General features: G+C 42.3%; 1 protein-coding gene across 4 annotated transcripts in view; it reads left to right on the top strand.

The window, feature by feature from the left end:
• Positions 1-17,500, top strand: part of fat3a (FAT atypical cadherin 3a) — a 130,294-nt gene that overhangs the window by 49,950 nt on the left and 62,844 nt on the right. For 3 of the 4 annotated variants that reach the window (XM_034529163.1, XM_034529165.1, XM_034529164.1), the window contains exon 1: positions 1,349-4,658. In XM_034529163.1, the coding sequence (XP_034385054.1) occupies positions 1,349-4,658 (3,310 nt within the window). Of the gene's footprint in view, positions 1-1,331; positions 4,659-17,500 lie in introns of those variants that run through there. The other variant, XM_034529162.1, reaches the window with a different exon arrangement.

The raw sequence follows: 17,500 nt of genomic DNA on the forward strand, positions 1-17,500 counted from the left end.
AACCAATCATGTTGTGCGTATAGACGCTCTGGGTCAACAACAACTTTTATTGGTCCATGCACGCACATGCATATGTTCTTACATGTTTCAACACTCCTGTATCCATATCAGATTAGATATACAAGCAAATGATCCAGATCATTTCAGATCCCATGAGTCTGTAAGTGAAGAGTGACAACTGAACAAAATCAGCAAGTATTCAAATGGTTACTGCACTGTAGATGCATAATTACTGGGCCTCCAAGGAGAGATGTACTGACCCAGTAAAGCTGACTGGGACTCTCAGACACTCCCTCTAAACCGCTGTCACTGACTCAAGTTGACACTGAGATGACAGTTTAAGGTCAGACACAAAATGAAGTGTTTTTGGCAATCCACTGGTTTGGATTCCAGCCTTTATTCCCTGAATGACTGTTGGATTGTATTTAAATGCAGGCCTAAGCATCGGTTTGCTTTGTTTCAGATTAGGTGGTTTTTGGTCACGCTCAGAAAGCCAAATGCTTTTTATTGTTGTTGCCTGTGTGTAAGAAGTTAAAACTGGATCAGTTCCTGTTTGAAACAAAAAATAAGTTTGTACTCTAGCAGGAGCTGTGTGTCTGTGCGTGTAACTGATGTGTTGTTGAAAATGTGTAGATTTAGCTTTGCACTTCAGCAGTGTGTTACTATCAGTGCGCTCTGACTTTGTCTGTCTTTTCTCACCCCATCTCTCCATCCCTTGTGGTGGAGTTATCAAAATCCAGACCACTGTGGCGCTCCTATGGCCACAACATGGCTTTCACTGGATCCAGCTTTTCTCCCAGAGTGGCACATATCTGTGGCTGCTTCCTTTCAGAACACCTTTTTCTTAAAAAAGAGAACAACATTTGACCCTCTGTTTCAACCATAACAGTTTTGTATTTGGAGATACTACATGGTTTTGAGACACAGGGCTGGAGTTTTCATGTATTTCAGGAAATGGGTTATAATAGGGTCATGTGTGGCCGCCCGACATTTTGCCCTCTGCACTTATTTTCTTTAGTGTTTTTTTTTTGTGATGTTACACTTCTCCTAACCATGCAATTTTTTTGTTCCTTCTCAAACCACCTCTGGTTTTTCTTAAACTTGCAATTGACTGTTTACACTGACCTTAGTGTCCAGAGGCCGTGAAAGGATGAATGAAGCCTTTCTTTTGGTTGCCCGGTAACTGTAGACACCCCTTCCCCTCCCCACTTCCAATCAATCTCTGTAGTCCAATGGACATAACAATAAGGCTAAAATGAACTACATGTTGTAAATCCCCCGTGTAGCTAACCATTATGTCCCTCTGTCTCTGTCTGTCTCTTTCTTTACAGGATGGAGTGATGATGGGATGGATGTGAAAATGGGCCAGTGGGCAGGGATGCGAGCCCCTCTCCTCGGCCTGGCCCTACTGCTGTTGTTGCTGGTCTTGAAGCCACCACCCTCCTGCGGCCAGAACACCAAGGGAGGCCTTCAGGATGAACCTCACTTGGGCTTCACTCAGACTGTCTACCACGCTACAGTTTACGAGAACTCAGCAGCACGGACCTATGCCAACAGTAAATATAAAATGGGCATCCACCTGACCCAGCGCTCCTGGGACATCCGCTACAGAATCACTTCAGGTGATGACGAAGGGTTTTTCAAGGCAGAGGAGTATGTGCTGGGCGACTTTTGCTTCTTGCGCATAAGGACTAAAGGTGGCAACGCAGCTATCTTGAACCGAGAGATTCAGGATAATTATGTATTGACAGTAAAAGCCTCTGTCAAGGGAGAAACGTTCCTTGAGACCTGGACTAAAGTCAGCGTCCAGGTCTTGGATATGAATGACCTGCGACCCTTGTTCTCCCCCACTACTTACTCGGTCACCATAGCGGAGAGTACACCTCTCAGGACTAGCATAGCACAAGTTACCGCCACTGATGCAGATATTGGCTCTAATGGAGAGTTTTACTATTTTTTCAAGGAGAAAATGGAGCTATTTGCTGTTCACCCAACCAGTGGAATGGTTTCTCTAAGTGGAAAGCTAAATGTTGATGAGCAGAATCGGTACGACTTAGAAATCCTGGCAGTAGACCGTGGCATGAAGCTCTATGGAAATAATGGGGTCAGCAGCACAGCCAAACTTTTTGTCCATGTAGAGCGCGTGAATGAGCATGCCCCAGTCATGAATATCGTCACCCACAGCCCCTCGGGGCCAGATAAAAACCCTGTGTATGCCATGGTCACCGTCGAAGACTTAGATGAAGGCTTAAATGGAGAAATAGACTCAGTGGTCATTGTCGGTGGAGACCCTTCAGAGCAGTTTTTTGTAGAAAGATCTGTGGAAGGCGAGTTTGCTATAAAGGCCTCTGAGTCATTCAATTGGGAGACTTATCCCTATGGCTGTAACGTTACTTTGCAGGCTAAAGACAGGGGAGCCCCACAGAAGTTCTCTGCCGTCAAGGTTGTCCACATTATGGTCAAGAAACGGCAGACAGCAGACGCTGCGTTTGTGTGGGAGTTGTATGATGTTGGTCTGAATGAAATTTCACCACCAGGCACGATTGTAGAAGCTGTCAAAATCAGACCAGAGCCAGATGATGCAGAATATATAATGACACCTTCTGCAGATTCAGCTTTTTTTCAAATTAACACATTAACAGGTGCAATCTCAACCACTCAGTGGTTCACTCAGGTGTCCCAGGATGTGTTTAATCTGGAGGTATTGGAAATAGATAGTAAGCTCAAAGTTAAAGTGAGGGTAACCATTGGAGATGCTAATGACAACCCACCAACATTTGATCAGGCCTCTTATGAGGTTTTGGTCAATGAAAGTGTACTTGTTGGGACCAATGTGTTGACAGTTTCTGCAGTGGATGAGGATAAAGGAGAAAATGGATACATAACTTATAGCATTTCCAGCCTTCAGCCATTACCCTTCAAAATCAATCAGTTTTCTGGTATCATAAGCACTACTAAAGAGTTGGACTTTGAATCCTCATCAGAGAGCTTTGCATTTGTTGTTAGAGCATCTGACTGGGGGTCGCCTTACAGACGAGAGAGTGAAGTCAATGTAACAATCCACCTGGTAAATGTAAATGACAACCAGCCATTGTTTGAGAAGGTAGCGTGTCAGGGGGTGATCTCCAGGGATTTCCCAGTGGATGAAGTGATTACCACAATGTCTGCGATTGACATAGATGAGTTGGAGCTAGTAAAATATAAGATCATTTTAGGGAATGAATGGGGGTACTTCAACCTCAACCCTGATTCAGGGGTACTTTCACTGCAACATTCCCTTGTCACAGCCAGTCCAAAAAACGGTGTCTTTAGTCTTAGAATAACTGCCACAGATGGTGAGAACTTTTCTGATCCTATGTTTGTTAACATCTCTGTTGCTCATGGGAAGTCTCCTCCCAAAAGCTTCAACTGTAAAGAAACAAGGGTAGCCCAAAAGTTAGCTGAGAAATTACTCAAAAAGTCCAAAGCTAGTACCAAGCCGAAAATCGAGGAAGGTTTTATTGACCTTTTCTCTGTCAATCGACAAACGCCCCAATTCGACAAAGCTTTCCCCACAGATATTGCTGTGCGGGAAGACCTAAAGACTGGTTCGAGTGTTTTCAAGGTCAATGCCTACGATGGGGACACAGGTTTCAACGGTCAGATTCTATACTCTATTTCAGATGGAAATACTGACAGCTGTTTTATCATTGACATGGAGACTGGCCTTATCAGTGTCTTCCTCCCTATGGATAGGGAAAAGAGGGATCGTTATCTCCTCAACCTAACTATCTATGACCTCGGCCTTCCACAGAAAACTGCCTGGCGTTTGCTTACTGTCTACATAGAGGATGCTAATGATAATGCACCCCAGTTTTTGCAAGAAGGAGGCTATAGAATTGTGATATCCGAAAACACTGCCATAGGTACCGGTGTTATCCAGGTTGAGGCCACTGACAAAGACCTTGGACCTAATGGGGAGATTGTATACTCTGTTTTGACCAGCACCAGCCAGTTTGGTATCAACTGCACTAATGGGATAGTGTATGTTGCTGGCCAATTAGACAGGGAGTTTGTTTCAGCTTTTAACCTGAAGATTGAGGCCCGGGACAAGGCAGAGAAAGGGAGCCAGAGGTTTTCTGTGATCACTTTGAAAATCATATTAGAGGATGTGAATGACTGTCCCCCACTATTCATCCCCAATGTGTACAAAGCCAGGGCTCTAGAGGATCTTCCAGTAGGAACTGTTGTGGCATGGTTAGAAACCCAGGACCCAGATTTAGGATTGGGAGGCCAGGTTCGGTACTCTCTAGCCAACGACTACAATGGATGGTTTGAGGTAGACAGGGCCAGCGGGGCTATTCGACTGACAAAAGAGCTAGACTACGAGACCCAGCAGTTCTACAACCTCACTGTGAAGGCCAAAGACAAGGGACGACCTGTTTCTCTTCTCTCTGTCACCTTTGTGGAGGTGGAGGTGGTAGATGTGAACGAAAATCTCTATGCTCCATACTTTTCCCAGTTTGCCTTGACAGGATTAGTTAAAGAGAATACCCGGATCGGAACTACCCTCCTCCAAGTCATCGCTAACGATGATGACACTGGCAGAGATGGAGAAATCCAGTATTCCATTCATGATGGCAGTGGACTTGGACGGTTTGCCATTGATGAAGAGACAGGTGAGTTTTCTTTGAAAATTGTCTTATGTTTACCAAGGGTTAAAAGTCAGCAATTATGTTAACTTTATTGTGTATGTGTAATTTGACTATTTTTTGTATCTCAAGTATTGTACTCTAATGTGTGTGCTTGTGGGCTGCTACTGCTATGGTGTTGACATCATTGTTTTTAGATCTCTAATTTGGCTTTATTGGAGAAGATGGCTGTATATGTATAAGTGATAATCAGTTGTATGGACAGGCTGCAAATGTCTACTGTTGGTTTGGACAACATGATGTCCCATTTACAGAGTATGAACAGATGCTGTCTTTTCTGCACACACAGAAAAGACAGCTCGTGGAGTGGGAGGAGGTATTTGCTGAATTAGGAACATACAATATTAGACTATTTGATATAGTCTGAATTCATCACCTGTCCCACATGAAAGGACAAAGGTCGTCAATAGAACATTTTGACTTATTGTATATCAAACAAACACGAACTCTCTCTCGTTAACCCGGTGAGGTTGTCAGGAGTGGAGAGGAGGATTTATGGCTCTTGTTAGCCTTGGCAAGCCCCATGAATAAGCACCACGCTGCTGAGAAACACAACAAAACACAATTACAACTTCAATTATTACACACACACACACACACACACACACACACACACACTGGCCGGCTCTGCAAACCATAACTTTGAACATTTATTTGAATGAGATTGTCGTAATTTGGATTTAAGGGCGGGGCCTGGGTGGAAAGGGCGGCTGTTATTAGTATGATATCCAAAGCAGGCACAACACTAAGCAGATTAAACCTAATTCACAGAGCAGCCGCTCACCTTACTGCTCCATCGTCATGCCTCTTTATATAGAGTCTTAGTTGGCAATAATTTTTTGTTCTTATTGGCCAACAAGTATATATCACATTTCTGTGTGAGCTGACTGCAGACATTGCCATTCATGTTTTATTATTGCACATATTGACTACATCAGGTTTAAAATCATGGCATGCAGCAGCAATTTGAAGTGCTATATTATTGCCTTTAAATTGTGTGGAGTAAATATTGGGAAAACAGGCAGTACCTCTGCTGTCCTGACTTTAGAGCGAAGTGTATATTTAGTCTTTTGCCTGTGTGTAGTGTCTCAGTATAGGCGTTTTCTTCTCTGATGTTTCATAACCTAAAATAATGAGGTGGTGGGCGGCTTAATGCCGTTGTTGTGTGTTAATATAGATGTGTTGTAGTCTGCCAGAAGCTGGCTTATCATTAGACACCCGCCTTCACTTCCCACATACACACACTTACCTTGAAAGCCTAACCTTTCCATGTCGTTCTCCCACCCCCTCGGTTCAGCAAGCTCTTTACATCAAGACTCTTAATCACAGTGTCACTTCTCCCTGGGTGGACTGCTGGGTTTTGGGAAAGAAAGACAGAGAGGAGGAGGAGGAGGAGGAGGAGGAGGAGGAGGAGGAGAATTCATGGCTCCCTCAGCTTTGTTTCCAACAAAACCAGCATTGTGGAGAGTCTTGAATGTGCAGCCAGGAGTTAACGTGGAGGCAGATAGACATGAGAAAACATACACACACACACACGCACACATGCACACACTCACTGACTGACCTCAGGTAAAGTAAAATATGAAAAGCACTGACCTGGGGATCTTCGATGCAGCATTCCAGTGCTTCCCTTAAACTTGTTCAAAGCAATCTGCAGGAAAAGGATTGTTTGAAAAAACATAGTAAACATATCAATTTAGTCATGTTATCAATAGTACGAATGCAGTATGTATCTCGGCTTAAATGCTATTAATTGAGTCTATTCGGTGATATCAGTGATGTTTGTTGAGGATGAAATATTCATAAATCCATTTAAAAATAATGGCGGAATAGCAATCAGTCAAAGTCTATTTTGTCCTGCCACCGTTTGATAATGAACCCAAACATATGCTTACACTTGTCAACAGGAGGGCTGGTTTGGCTCTCCGTATATCCTCTCCGGTGGTGGGGTTCGGCTTGGAGAGCAAAGTGTCTTGTGGCTGCAGTCGTGTCATCTTTGTGGCTCAGCTCTGACTTAATGGAGCCGGCTCCTGGCTCCTGGTACCTAGAGGACGGTTAGGATGGCGGTCCTGCAGCAATGTCCACGAGCCATCCGACGATGCCAGGAAGCACATCTTGTTTACTTATCTGCTGTGTCATCACCATTCATATTTATACAATCTATGTGTTTATGATTACATTATTTACTAGACTTAAATAAACTTAAATAAATAACAAAATGATTGGAATCAAATTATCTTTCCAGTACCAAAGTAAAAGTATACTCATTTTTTTACCCATACCCGTTTTACAATATATATTTATGGTAAGCCTATATCACTGATGTATTAATGTGTTAATCACTTTACTGTTACCTCATATACTTAATGATTAGCATATATACTACTAATAATATATCATATTATATGAGTTAACTTGTGATACAGCCAGGGTTTATGAGATAAACTGGACTCCTGTCCAGGTGAACCCGGTCTTCACCCAATGTCAGCTGGGGTCGGCTGCAGCGGTTCAGATAATGGAATGGAATTTTTAATACAAATATGGAATTTGTAATACAAATGTGAATCTGCAAAGTAGTCTAACTAGTAACTAATATTGTCAAATAAATTAAATGAAGTAGACTAGAAGTATAAAGTTACATCAAATGGAAGTAAAGTACAAGCCCCTCAAACTTGCACTCCAGTACACGAATATCATAAATGTACTTAGTTACATTTCATGACTAGTTTAACATAGTTTAAAAAAGCACAACGTTCTTCCTTCTCAGAGTTTATCAGATCGATGGATTTAACTTTAAAATGTCAAATCCACTGCCTGCTAACTGAGTAGCTTGTGTAGTGGGGTTTATCTGATGCAACAAATAACTGTGGAACACGGTTGTATTGACATGATTAGTTTACAATGACTGGTAAATATTCCATGTTTTGATATATATTGATATCAGGAGGATAGGTTAAAAAAGCATCATATTTTGTGGACCACTGTTTATTTAAAGTGTGTCCTACCAAGAGTCAAAGCCCACCTAAACCTTATATGTAATGGTGATGGATCAGGAAACTCTAATATAGAAATTATTTTAGTTTTATTATTTGTTTGTTTATTTTGCAGGGACAAAGCAAACCCATCAAATTGTAAGTGAGCCAGAGTTATTCAGAGAAGCTAATTTTCATCTGCTGATTTTTTGAAGGCAGCCTAAAACTAAAAAAACAAGTATAAAGCCGAAATAGTGGTTATTTCTTCCATGGTGGATGGCGGAAATGATAACTGTTTCCACAGAGTAAATATAAGTAGTTTATAAATATAAATAAATATTCACCTTTGGTGTGAATGCAGCATAAGATTCATCCATAAACAGGCAGCAACGTATAGACAAAACCAATTCATATATAAGCAAAATCCAAGTAAACACACATATATAACACTGAGGCTCATAACATACATCATATATAACTATATTAGTTTTGGAAGGCAATAACAAATCATGGTGTCTACAGATTTAATATTTAATTTATAATGATGTGGAATGTGTAACGCTGCAGGTAATAGAATGGCTACCGCTGTCAAGGTTTCCTTGGTGCTGATATGGAGCCTCTGCAATGTGCATTGCTGAACTAGGTACAGCAACCCTGATTCTGACATTTTATTTTTTTACCAATGCTTTTTTATGTTGGCTGTGCCTCTTATGGGCTGAGGTTGGCCTGCTTGTGGCTTACCGTGGAGAACAGGGCTGGGCCTCTAGCTACACACACACACACACACACACACACACGTACACAGACACACACACCCACACACACACACGTACACAGACACACACACCCACACACACACACCTACACAGACACACACACACCCACACAGACACACACACACCCACACAGACACACCTACACAGACACACACACCTACACAGACACACACACACAGACACACACACACCTACACAGACACACACACCTACACAGACACACACACCCACACAGACACACACACACCCACATAGACACACACACCTACACAGACACGCACACCTACACAGACACACACACCCACACAGACACACACACCTACACAGACACACACACGTAAACAGACACACACACCCACACAGACACGCACACCTACACAGACACACACACCCACACAGACACACACACACACCCACACAGACACACACACCTACACAGACACACACACGTACACAGACACACACACCCACACAGACACGCACACCCACACAGACACACACACCCACACAGACACACACACACCTACACAGACACACACACCCACACAGACACACACACACAGACACACCTACACAGACACACACACCCACACAGACACACACACCCACACACACACACACCTACACAGACACACACACACCTACACAGACACACACACCCACACAGACACACACACACAGACACACCTACACAGACACACACACCCACACAGACACACACACCCACACAGACACACACGCACACACCCACACAGACACACACGCACACACCTACACAGACACACACACATACACAGACACACAAACCCACACAGACACACACACCTACACAGACACACACACCCACACAGACACACACACACCCACACAGACACACACACAGACACGCACACCTACACAGACACACACACCTACACAGACACGCACACCTACACAGACACACACACGTACACAGACACACACACCCACACACACACACACACACGTACACAGACACACACACACACACCTACACAGACACACACACACCCACACAGACACACACACACCCACACAGACACACCTACACAGACACACACACACCCACACAGACACACACACCTACACAGACACACACGCACACACCCACACCTACACAGACACACACACCTACACAGACACACACACCCACACAGACACACACACCTACACAGACACACACAGCCACACAGACACACACACACACACAGACACACCTACACAGACACACACACAGACACGCACACCTACACAGACACACCCACACAGACACACACACCCACACAGACACACACACCTACACAGACACACCTACACAGACACACACACCCACACAGACACACACACACACAGACACACCTACACAGACACACACACAGACACACACACACACACACACACAGACACGCACACCTACACAGACACACCCACACAGACACACACACCTACACAGACACACCTACACAGACACACACACCCACACAGACACACCTACACAGACACACACACCTACACAGACACACACACACCCACACAGACACCCACACCCACACGGACACACACACACCTACACAGACACACACACACCCACACAGACACACACACCCACACAGACACACACACACCTACACAGACACACACTAGGAGTGCATCATTTCAGTGACAGCACCTGTGTGAATGGCCTTCAGAACACACACAAGTTGTTACCAACTCAATGCCCATTGTACCCTCTGGTTATGTAAACTCTTTATGTACCAGATGAAACATGAGCTTCCCAGCTGTGAGGGGGTCATCCTCTAATCAGAAGATTAGGCAGTTCCATCCCTGGCTCCTCCAGTGTCTCCTTCAGCTGATCCAAGTGTCCTTGAATCAGCTGCATTACTTCTGAAGGCTGTGCCATCAGTGTGTGAATGAAGATGACATCCTGATGGGCGGCCGGCACCTTGTGTGTTGGCCTCTGCCATCAGTGTGTGAATGAAGATGACATCCTGATGGGCGGCCGGCACCTTGTGTGTTGGCCTCTGCCATCAGTGTGTGAATGGGGATGAATGGCAGCGCTTTGAGTGGTCAGAAGGCTACAAAGATGCTATATGAATGACACAATACAAAATGGTAGATCTTTGGCCCCAACGAAATCACTGCACTTTATCCTTTATAGTATTTTGTTATAACGTCTGCTGCTCTCATGTTTCTGGGGCATATTGAAATGGATTACATGGATAGTTTAATTCATATTACCTCCTCCCTGCATGCTGAGGCCATTTTGTTTAGGATGCAGTATTCTGCTGCCAAAGGAAAACATGCCAACATGACAGCTGATATCCATTTGGAGGTATTAACTTACAATAAGTCACTTTCTGACGATCTGCAATTGTTATTATTATTATTGTTGTTATTTTTCTCGATATAAACACACCTGTGACACCCAGTCACACCTTGACCATCCGACTGCAGAAGAGTCTTCATCATGTTCTCTAGTCCCTTGGTGACCCCTGGCTTCTTGGACGGTCCGAGGTCGACTCCCTGAGCTCGATGAGAACCCTGGAGCTCAAATCAGGAAACGTTGTCCATCTTCTATCCTTTGTGCATGAAGAACATTAACTGTCTGGTACTGGAGGTAACTAGAGACCTTGAATGTATTTATTTAACAGAGATCCCTCATTGAATTTGGTTGGGAAAAAGCCAACATATTAATGCATTCATTCCTGTGTTAGAACATATTAATGCATTCATCCCTGTGTTAGAACATATTAATGCATTCATCCCTGTGTTAGAACATATTAATGCATTCATCCCATACAACATATTAATGCATTCATCCCTGTGTTACAACATATTAATGCATTCATCCCTTACAACATATTAATGCATTCATTCCTTTGTTACAACCTATTAACCTGTTCATCCTTGTTTTACAACATATTAATGCATTCATCCCATACAACATATTAATGCATTCATTCCTTTGTTACAACCTATTAACCTGTTCATCCTTGTTTTACAACATATTAATGCATTCATCCCTTACAACATATTAATGCATTCATTCCTTTGTTACAACCTATTAACCTGTTCATCCTTGTTTTACAACATATTAATGCATTCATCCCATACAACATATTAATGCATTCATTCCTTTGTTACAACCTATTAACCTGTTCATCCCTGTGTTAGAACATATTAATGCATTCATCCCTGTGTTAGAACATATTAATACATTCATCCCATACAACATATTAATGCATTCATCCCTGTGTTACAACATATTAATGCATTCATCCCTGTTACAACATATTAATGCATTCATCCCTGTGTTACAACATATTAATGCATTCATCCCTGTGTTACAACATATTAACGCATTCATCCCTGTGTTACAACATATTAATGCATTCATCCCTGTGTTACAACATATTAATGCATTCATCCCATACAACATATTAATGCATTCATCCCATACAACATATTAATGCATTCATCCCTGTGTTACAACATATTAATGCATTCATCCCTGTGTTACAACATATTAATGCATTCATTCCTTTGTTACAACCTATTAACCTGTTCATCCCTGTGTTACAACATATTAATGCATTCATCCCTGTGTTACAACATATTAATGCATTCATCCCATACAACATATTAATGCATTCATCCCTGTGTTACAACATATTAATGCATTCATCCCATACAACATATTAATGCATTCATCCCTGTGTTACAACATATTAATGCATTCATCCCTTACAACATATTAACGCATTCATCCCTTACAACATATTAATGCATTCATCCCTTACAACATATTAATGCATTCATCCCTTACAACATATTAATGCATTCATCCCATACAACATATTAATGCATTCATCCCTGTGTTACAACATATTAACGCATTCATCCCTTACAACATATTAACCTGTTCATCCCAGTGTTACAACATATTTATGAATTCATCCCTTACAACATATTTATGAATTCATCCCAGTGTTACAACATATTTATGAATTCATCCCTTACAACATATTAACCTGTTCATCCCAGTGTTACAACATATTTATGAATTCATCCCAGTGTTACAACATATTTATGAATTCATCCCTTACAACATATTAACGGGTTCATCCCAGTGTTACTCTCACATGTTCGTTTCTAAATCACCTGTTATCATTTCATGTCTGATATTTTAGTTGCATTGCACATCTTTTAATAAGTTGAGTTTTATAGTTTTTTTTAATTGTTTGCACCCTACATTATTACAGAGCACCAATAGACAGAGGAGGTGTCATGTGTTCATGTACCCACCTTTAACTTCACTCACCTGCTTCGTTCCTCCCCCTCATACTGATGTAGACGGCTCCTTTCCTAGCACTTCATTTCTAATGCTAGTGGACTAATGAGGGTTTTACCTTTGGGGTCTCGGGTGCTAATCCCTGCTCTTGGCTGAAGGACTAGCCCTCTGACGAGCCAGTTTAATAGGAGTCTGGTTCTCTGCTGCTCTTTTCTCTCTAGTAAACTGGTCACAATCAGACATGTCGAACCTCCTGACATCCGATACAGGACCTGTTTGTTCCAGCTTATTGCCGGAGCTGCTGTCTTTTCTTTCTCTCTCCTCAGCTGCCCCTAACAGGCTGAGCCAATCCTTCCACAACAAACAACAGAAGTATAGCATGACCGTTCGTAGAGATAGATTCGGACTCCAACGGGCATTCCCATTTACTTTGACATAGCAGGATGATCAGAGCGTGTTAGGGTTGTAACGGTATCCTGCCATATTGACGATTATCATATTGTGTACAGTTGTTCTAAGAAATGATACCAATTCATGTTGATTCGTCTCTGCTCAGCAACAGACGCTTTGGCCAGCTGACTTCTGTCTCGATAACAACCCTTTTACTTGACCACGGCATTTCTATGATTGACACTTCGAGTGTACAGCACATCTGAGCGGGTGTTTCTACAAATACAGGCCAGATTGCCATGGAATCTGTTATGGATATTCATGGTCTTCACATAATGAGTTCACTTTTTTATTTCAGTCCTTTGAAGGGTTTTAAACCACTTCAGTTTATATTTTGAAGACATCAAGAGGTCTTTAATTATATCAGTCATATTGTGCATGGTGAGATTATGTATTAGATTGAGTGTGGAATTGAGATGAAAACAGTTTGTCGATAACTTTTTATTCTCTTTCCCATATTTCCTACACCACCACTCCCTTTAACCCTGTCATCGTTCCACCCTGAGATGAGTTGGGGTGCACTCACGCCAGGGACAGTGGGGGGAGCACATATTAGGTCAAAAATGGTCCCGTCTAATTGTTCCCTCTAATATTCCCTGTGTTGCTGTCTGGTTCTTGGTGTTGTCTTATAGATTCCACATTCAGTAGAAACCTCTAAAAAGTGCACTGTTGTCCTGCACAGCGTGGTGACCAGAATGCATCCTGATTAAAGTGTACTGCTGGCTGGGAGTCCAACTGGGCTCTGCAGTGGCTTCTCCCCAATGCTTGTATTGTTGCCGGTGGTGTTTCTGCATTCTACTCGTATTGGCTAGATCTCTGGCAGTGAGCACTGAGATGCTGATTGAATCCGATTGGGTTTTGTCATGTCGTTCATAAGGGTACTGGACATTTCAAAGAGTCAAAGAGGCATCTTATCTGATCAGCAGTAGGTCAGTGTCTACTTAAAGCATCTACTAGTCTCATGACTAACACATCTCCAGGACCCACTCATTAAAAACATACTCTATAGTGTCCCTCAAGCTCTATGGTGAATCCAGTGAAAGGTGTAATACAGAAAGTTAAGATTAAAGATTCAAAAGGGTGACTCCAAATTCTCCAGATGGATATAAAGTCTATGTATTTCCTACTAAAAGGACCCATGGCCGGACTACTGGACAGACAGACATGGAGGCGTCAGGGAGGAAGACAAATGTATGCTAACATGCAAAGCTGTGATAGTGAACACAGTACATATTATGCATATTAAACATCATTGAGAGGATGTAGCCTACAGCCTCAAGCTGTTTATACTTGTGCGTTGCATTGTAGAGCGATCCTCCGCAGATGGCGAGCGAGCTACGAACTACGAGTATGAATTATGTTCAACGTGTTGTTCGTTAGTTTCCTCTGAAATGCCAAAGGGCAAAGAAACAAAATGTACTGTGAAAAATCAAGAAGACAACAAGTGTAATCGGCAAAACCCCATAAACTAACCTCCACAGTGCCGAGGAGGAATTGTGATTACCTGTAAACTCATATCTCATATTGGCTTACATGGCTTACGTATTGCCCTTGTACAAGCCCTGTAAAGAAACAAGTCATGTCAAGCATTAAACCATTACAATGAAGGCTGAATATCTTGTAAACAATTTGATTCGGCCGCAAAATATTTACTCAAATGTAGATTTTTAAGAGCTCCTGTTTCCAAATTCATCTAAAAACAAATTGATGGTCTTTTAAAAATCCTCAGACATCTTAATAGTGCTTTTATCTGTAAACTATTTGACAGTCACATCTGAAGAGTGTCCACCACCAAGCGCCTCCATCACTTAGCCCTAATTGGGTCAGTTTCTTGCACCAGCTTCAGTACGTCGAGTATAAAGTACACTTCAAAAGGCTGCCGGCCTGCCTTGGTGTGGTAGAAGGCAGACGTCTACCACACCAAGAGGACGCCAGCTCTCAGGGAAATGCATTTCTTTCGTAGCCTCAGCTCCTGTTTGAAGCCGACTATCTCTCTGTTTTCTGAGGATTTTTTAATGGGTATATTCTTCTTCCATTGTCACATTAATGTGTGCAATATGTAGTTGTTTGCAGTGGGATCAGCCACACCCCTGACTTTGCAGTACATTGTATAGAATGTTTGAATGCTTTTTAGTCTCAGTCTTCTGTTCTGTAGCAGTAATCTCTGCAGTTGAATACTTTGACTTCAGAACAAGTCCATCCACTAGATCTCACTCTTAGATCTGCCACTTTCTCTGTGCTCTTTCACATACTATCACTGTTCCTGTCTTGTTTTCTTGCTGACAGGGAAACCGTGTGTCGAGGTGGACATTTGTTGGTCAGCAGGAGTATAGTGATGAAAGACTGCTGAATCGCTAAGGTTATTAAAAGGTGAAAGCAAAGACGGATGGTCATCTGGGCCAATTGAAGGGCCCAGGGTCCACACTGTTGGGTCAGCTAGGGCTGAACAACAAGACATATGGTTGAAATCTCAAATATGAACAATATAGCACCTGAATATGAGAGAAGAAACAATGCAGTTTTAAGATATATGTAAATATCTGCTTAAAACCCATAACTGATGATTCCTTGCTTGTAATTATCTAAAGGGGGCTGCCCCGCCTAGAACTTGGCAGGGAAACTTGTTTTCCAATAGAATTACAACAAAATCGTTGGTGTAGGTTGTGTGCATATGCATTGACCTGTCCAATGTATCATTAATGCATGTTCAATTTGATTTCATCAACCCCTTTTTCTTCACTTATGGACCATCAGTTGAGGAGTGGTCGTTTAGGCAGGGTCCTCGTCCTCTTTCAACATCACCTACAGTTTTGCTGCAGGTGGAGCAAGCAAGTCAGTCAGGTGACCCTCAAAACAAAGGTGTCCTCAAGGGAAGTCCACTGTCCAGTTCTTTGTATAGAAAGGCCTATAAGGACAACAATGTAGTCCACTTGAAATGACTATTGTGTCCATCTTCTTCAAAGATCATGTTGTAGCCCAACAAACAACGCATTCAGCACCATCCGTAGTGTGTATTGTTAATGAATTATCTTATGTTAGTGTCAAACCATACAATAAGCAAACATGGATATGGGGAACAGAGTACACATGAATACTAATGCGCTGGGTGTCTGGGTTAGGAGTCTTTGTGACACTGGTTTGGTTCTGCATTGTACCAACTAATACAGTTAGAGTGGCGTTGGTGAACATGTACTGGAGCCATTTGCCTCCAGCTTTAGTCGGCATGCAGCAGGAAGCGATGAGTGCCCGCCTAGTGAATTACAAAGGGCCTCCACTGCCTTGGATTAGTGCAAATGTTAATCACTGCCTTAATTAATCTTCTCCTAATTCCCAATTAAGCCTGAGACTTTTTGAAATGCACTTCCCCAGATACCCAGCAGCCTTCAGGCCAGTCGGGCTCCGGAGCCTCACACCTTACGGCAGCAGGAATGAGAGTGGAAGGAGACTCTTCTCATTTATTGGTCTCAATGTGTCATTTTCATGGCTTCAAAGCTCTCTTTACAAGGATGCAATTATGTTTGCTCTCTTCAACTAGGATGACACGTTTTACAGTATGCACTACATTCTGATGTTCCCAATTGCCTTGGAGGTCACTCAGAATCTGAGTTCTTGAATGAACCCTGTGTTGTTTATTTTGTAGACAGTACCAGGAGGAGGCTCTGGTCAAGTACACTCATTATTAGAACCTAACTGATACAGCTAACCAGACGCGTTAGGTGGTTTGTTATTGGTTTGTAAGATTGTATTAGATTGTAAAGCCCTCTGAGGCAAATTTGTAATTTGTGATATTGGGCTATACAAAATAAACTGAATTGAATTGAATTTGTTTCAAAGACCCATCTGAGAAACTTTCATTGGAAACTTTTTTGAAAAAATACTTGATTGAATGTACCATCTGTCAATCAAACTCTTACCAACGGCAATCGGGAGAAGAACAAGAAAATATAGTATTGTAATAATGTATGTAGAAAAGCCTTCAGTGTCACTCTTTGCTCTTCTTTCAATGAAGAAATACTCTCCAGTTGTGATGAACGGATGCATGCATACCTCTTCAGGAGACGTTGTTGTTGTTTAGAACGTACAGTTGCCTTTTTGTGTCATCACACAGACCTAGGCCACACCCCTAGCTTCGTGTAGCTCCTCACAGGACACTGATTGGTCCAGACACAAATGCATAAGTTGAAGCCTGACAAGATGGATTTTAATGAGATATTTGATCTGTGAATTCTGCGTGATCTTGTGACATCGCAATAATCCAACTGCATGCCAGTAGATTTTTATAGCTCAAAGATTTATACTGTC

This window comes from Cyclopterus lumpus, chromosome 25 (genome assembly GCF_009769545.1).
Source record: "Cyclopterus lumpus isolate fCycLum1 chromosome 25, fCycLum1.pri, whole genome shotgun sequence".
Taxonomy (NCBI): Eukaryota; Metazoa; Chordata; class Actinopteri; order Perciformes; family Cyclopteridae; genus Cyclopterus; species Cyclopterus lumpus.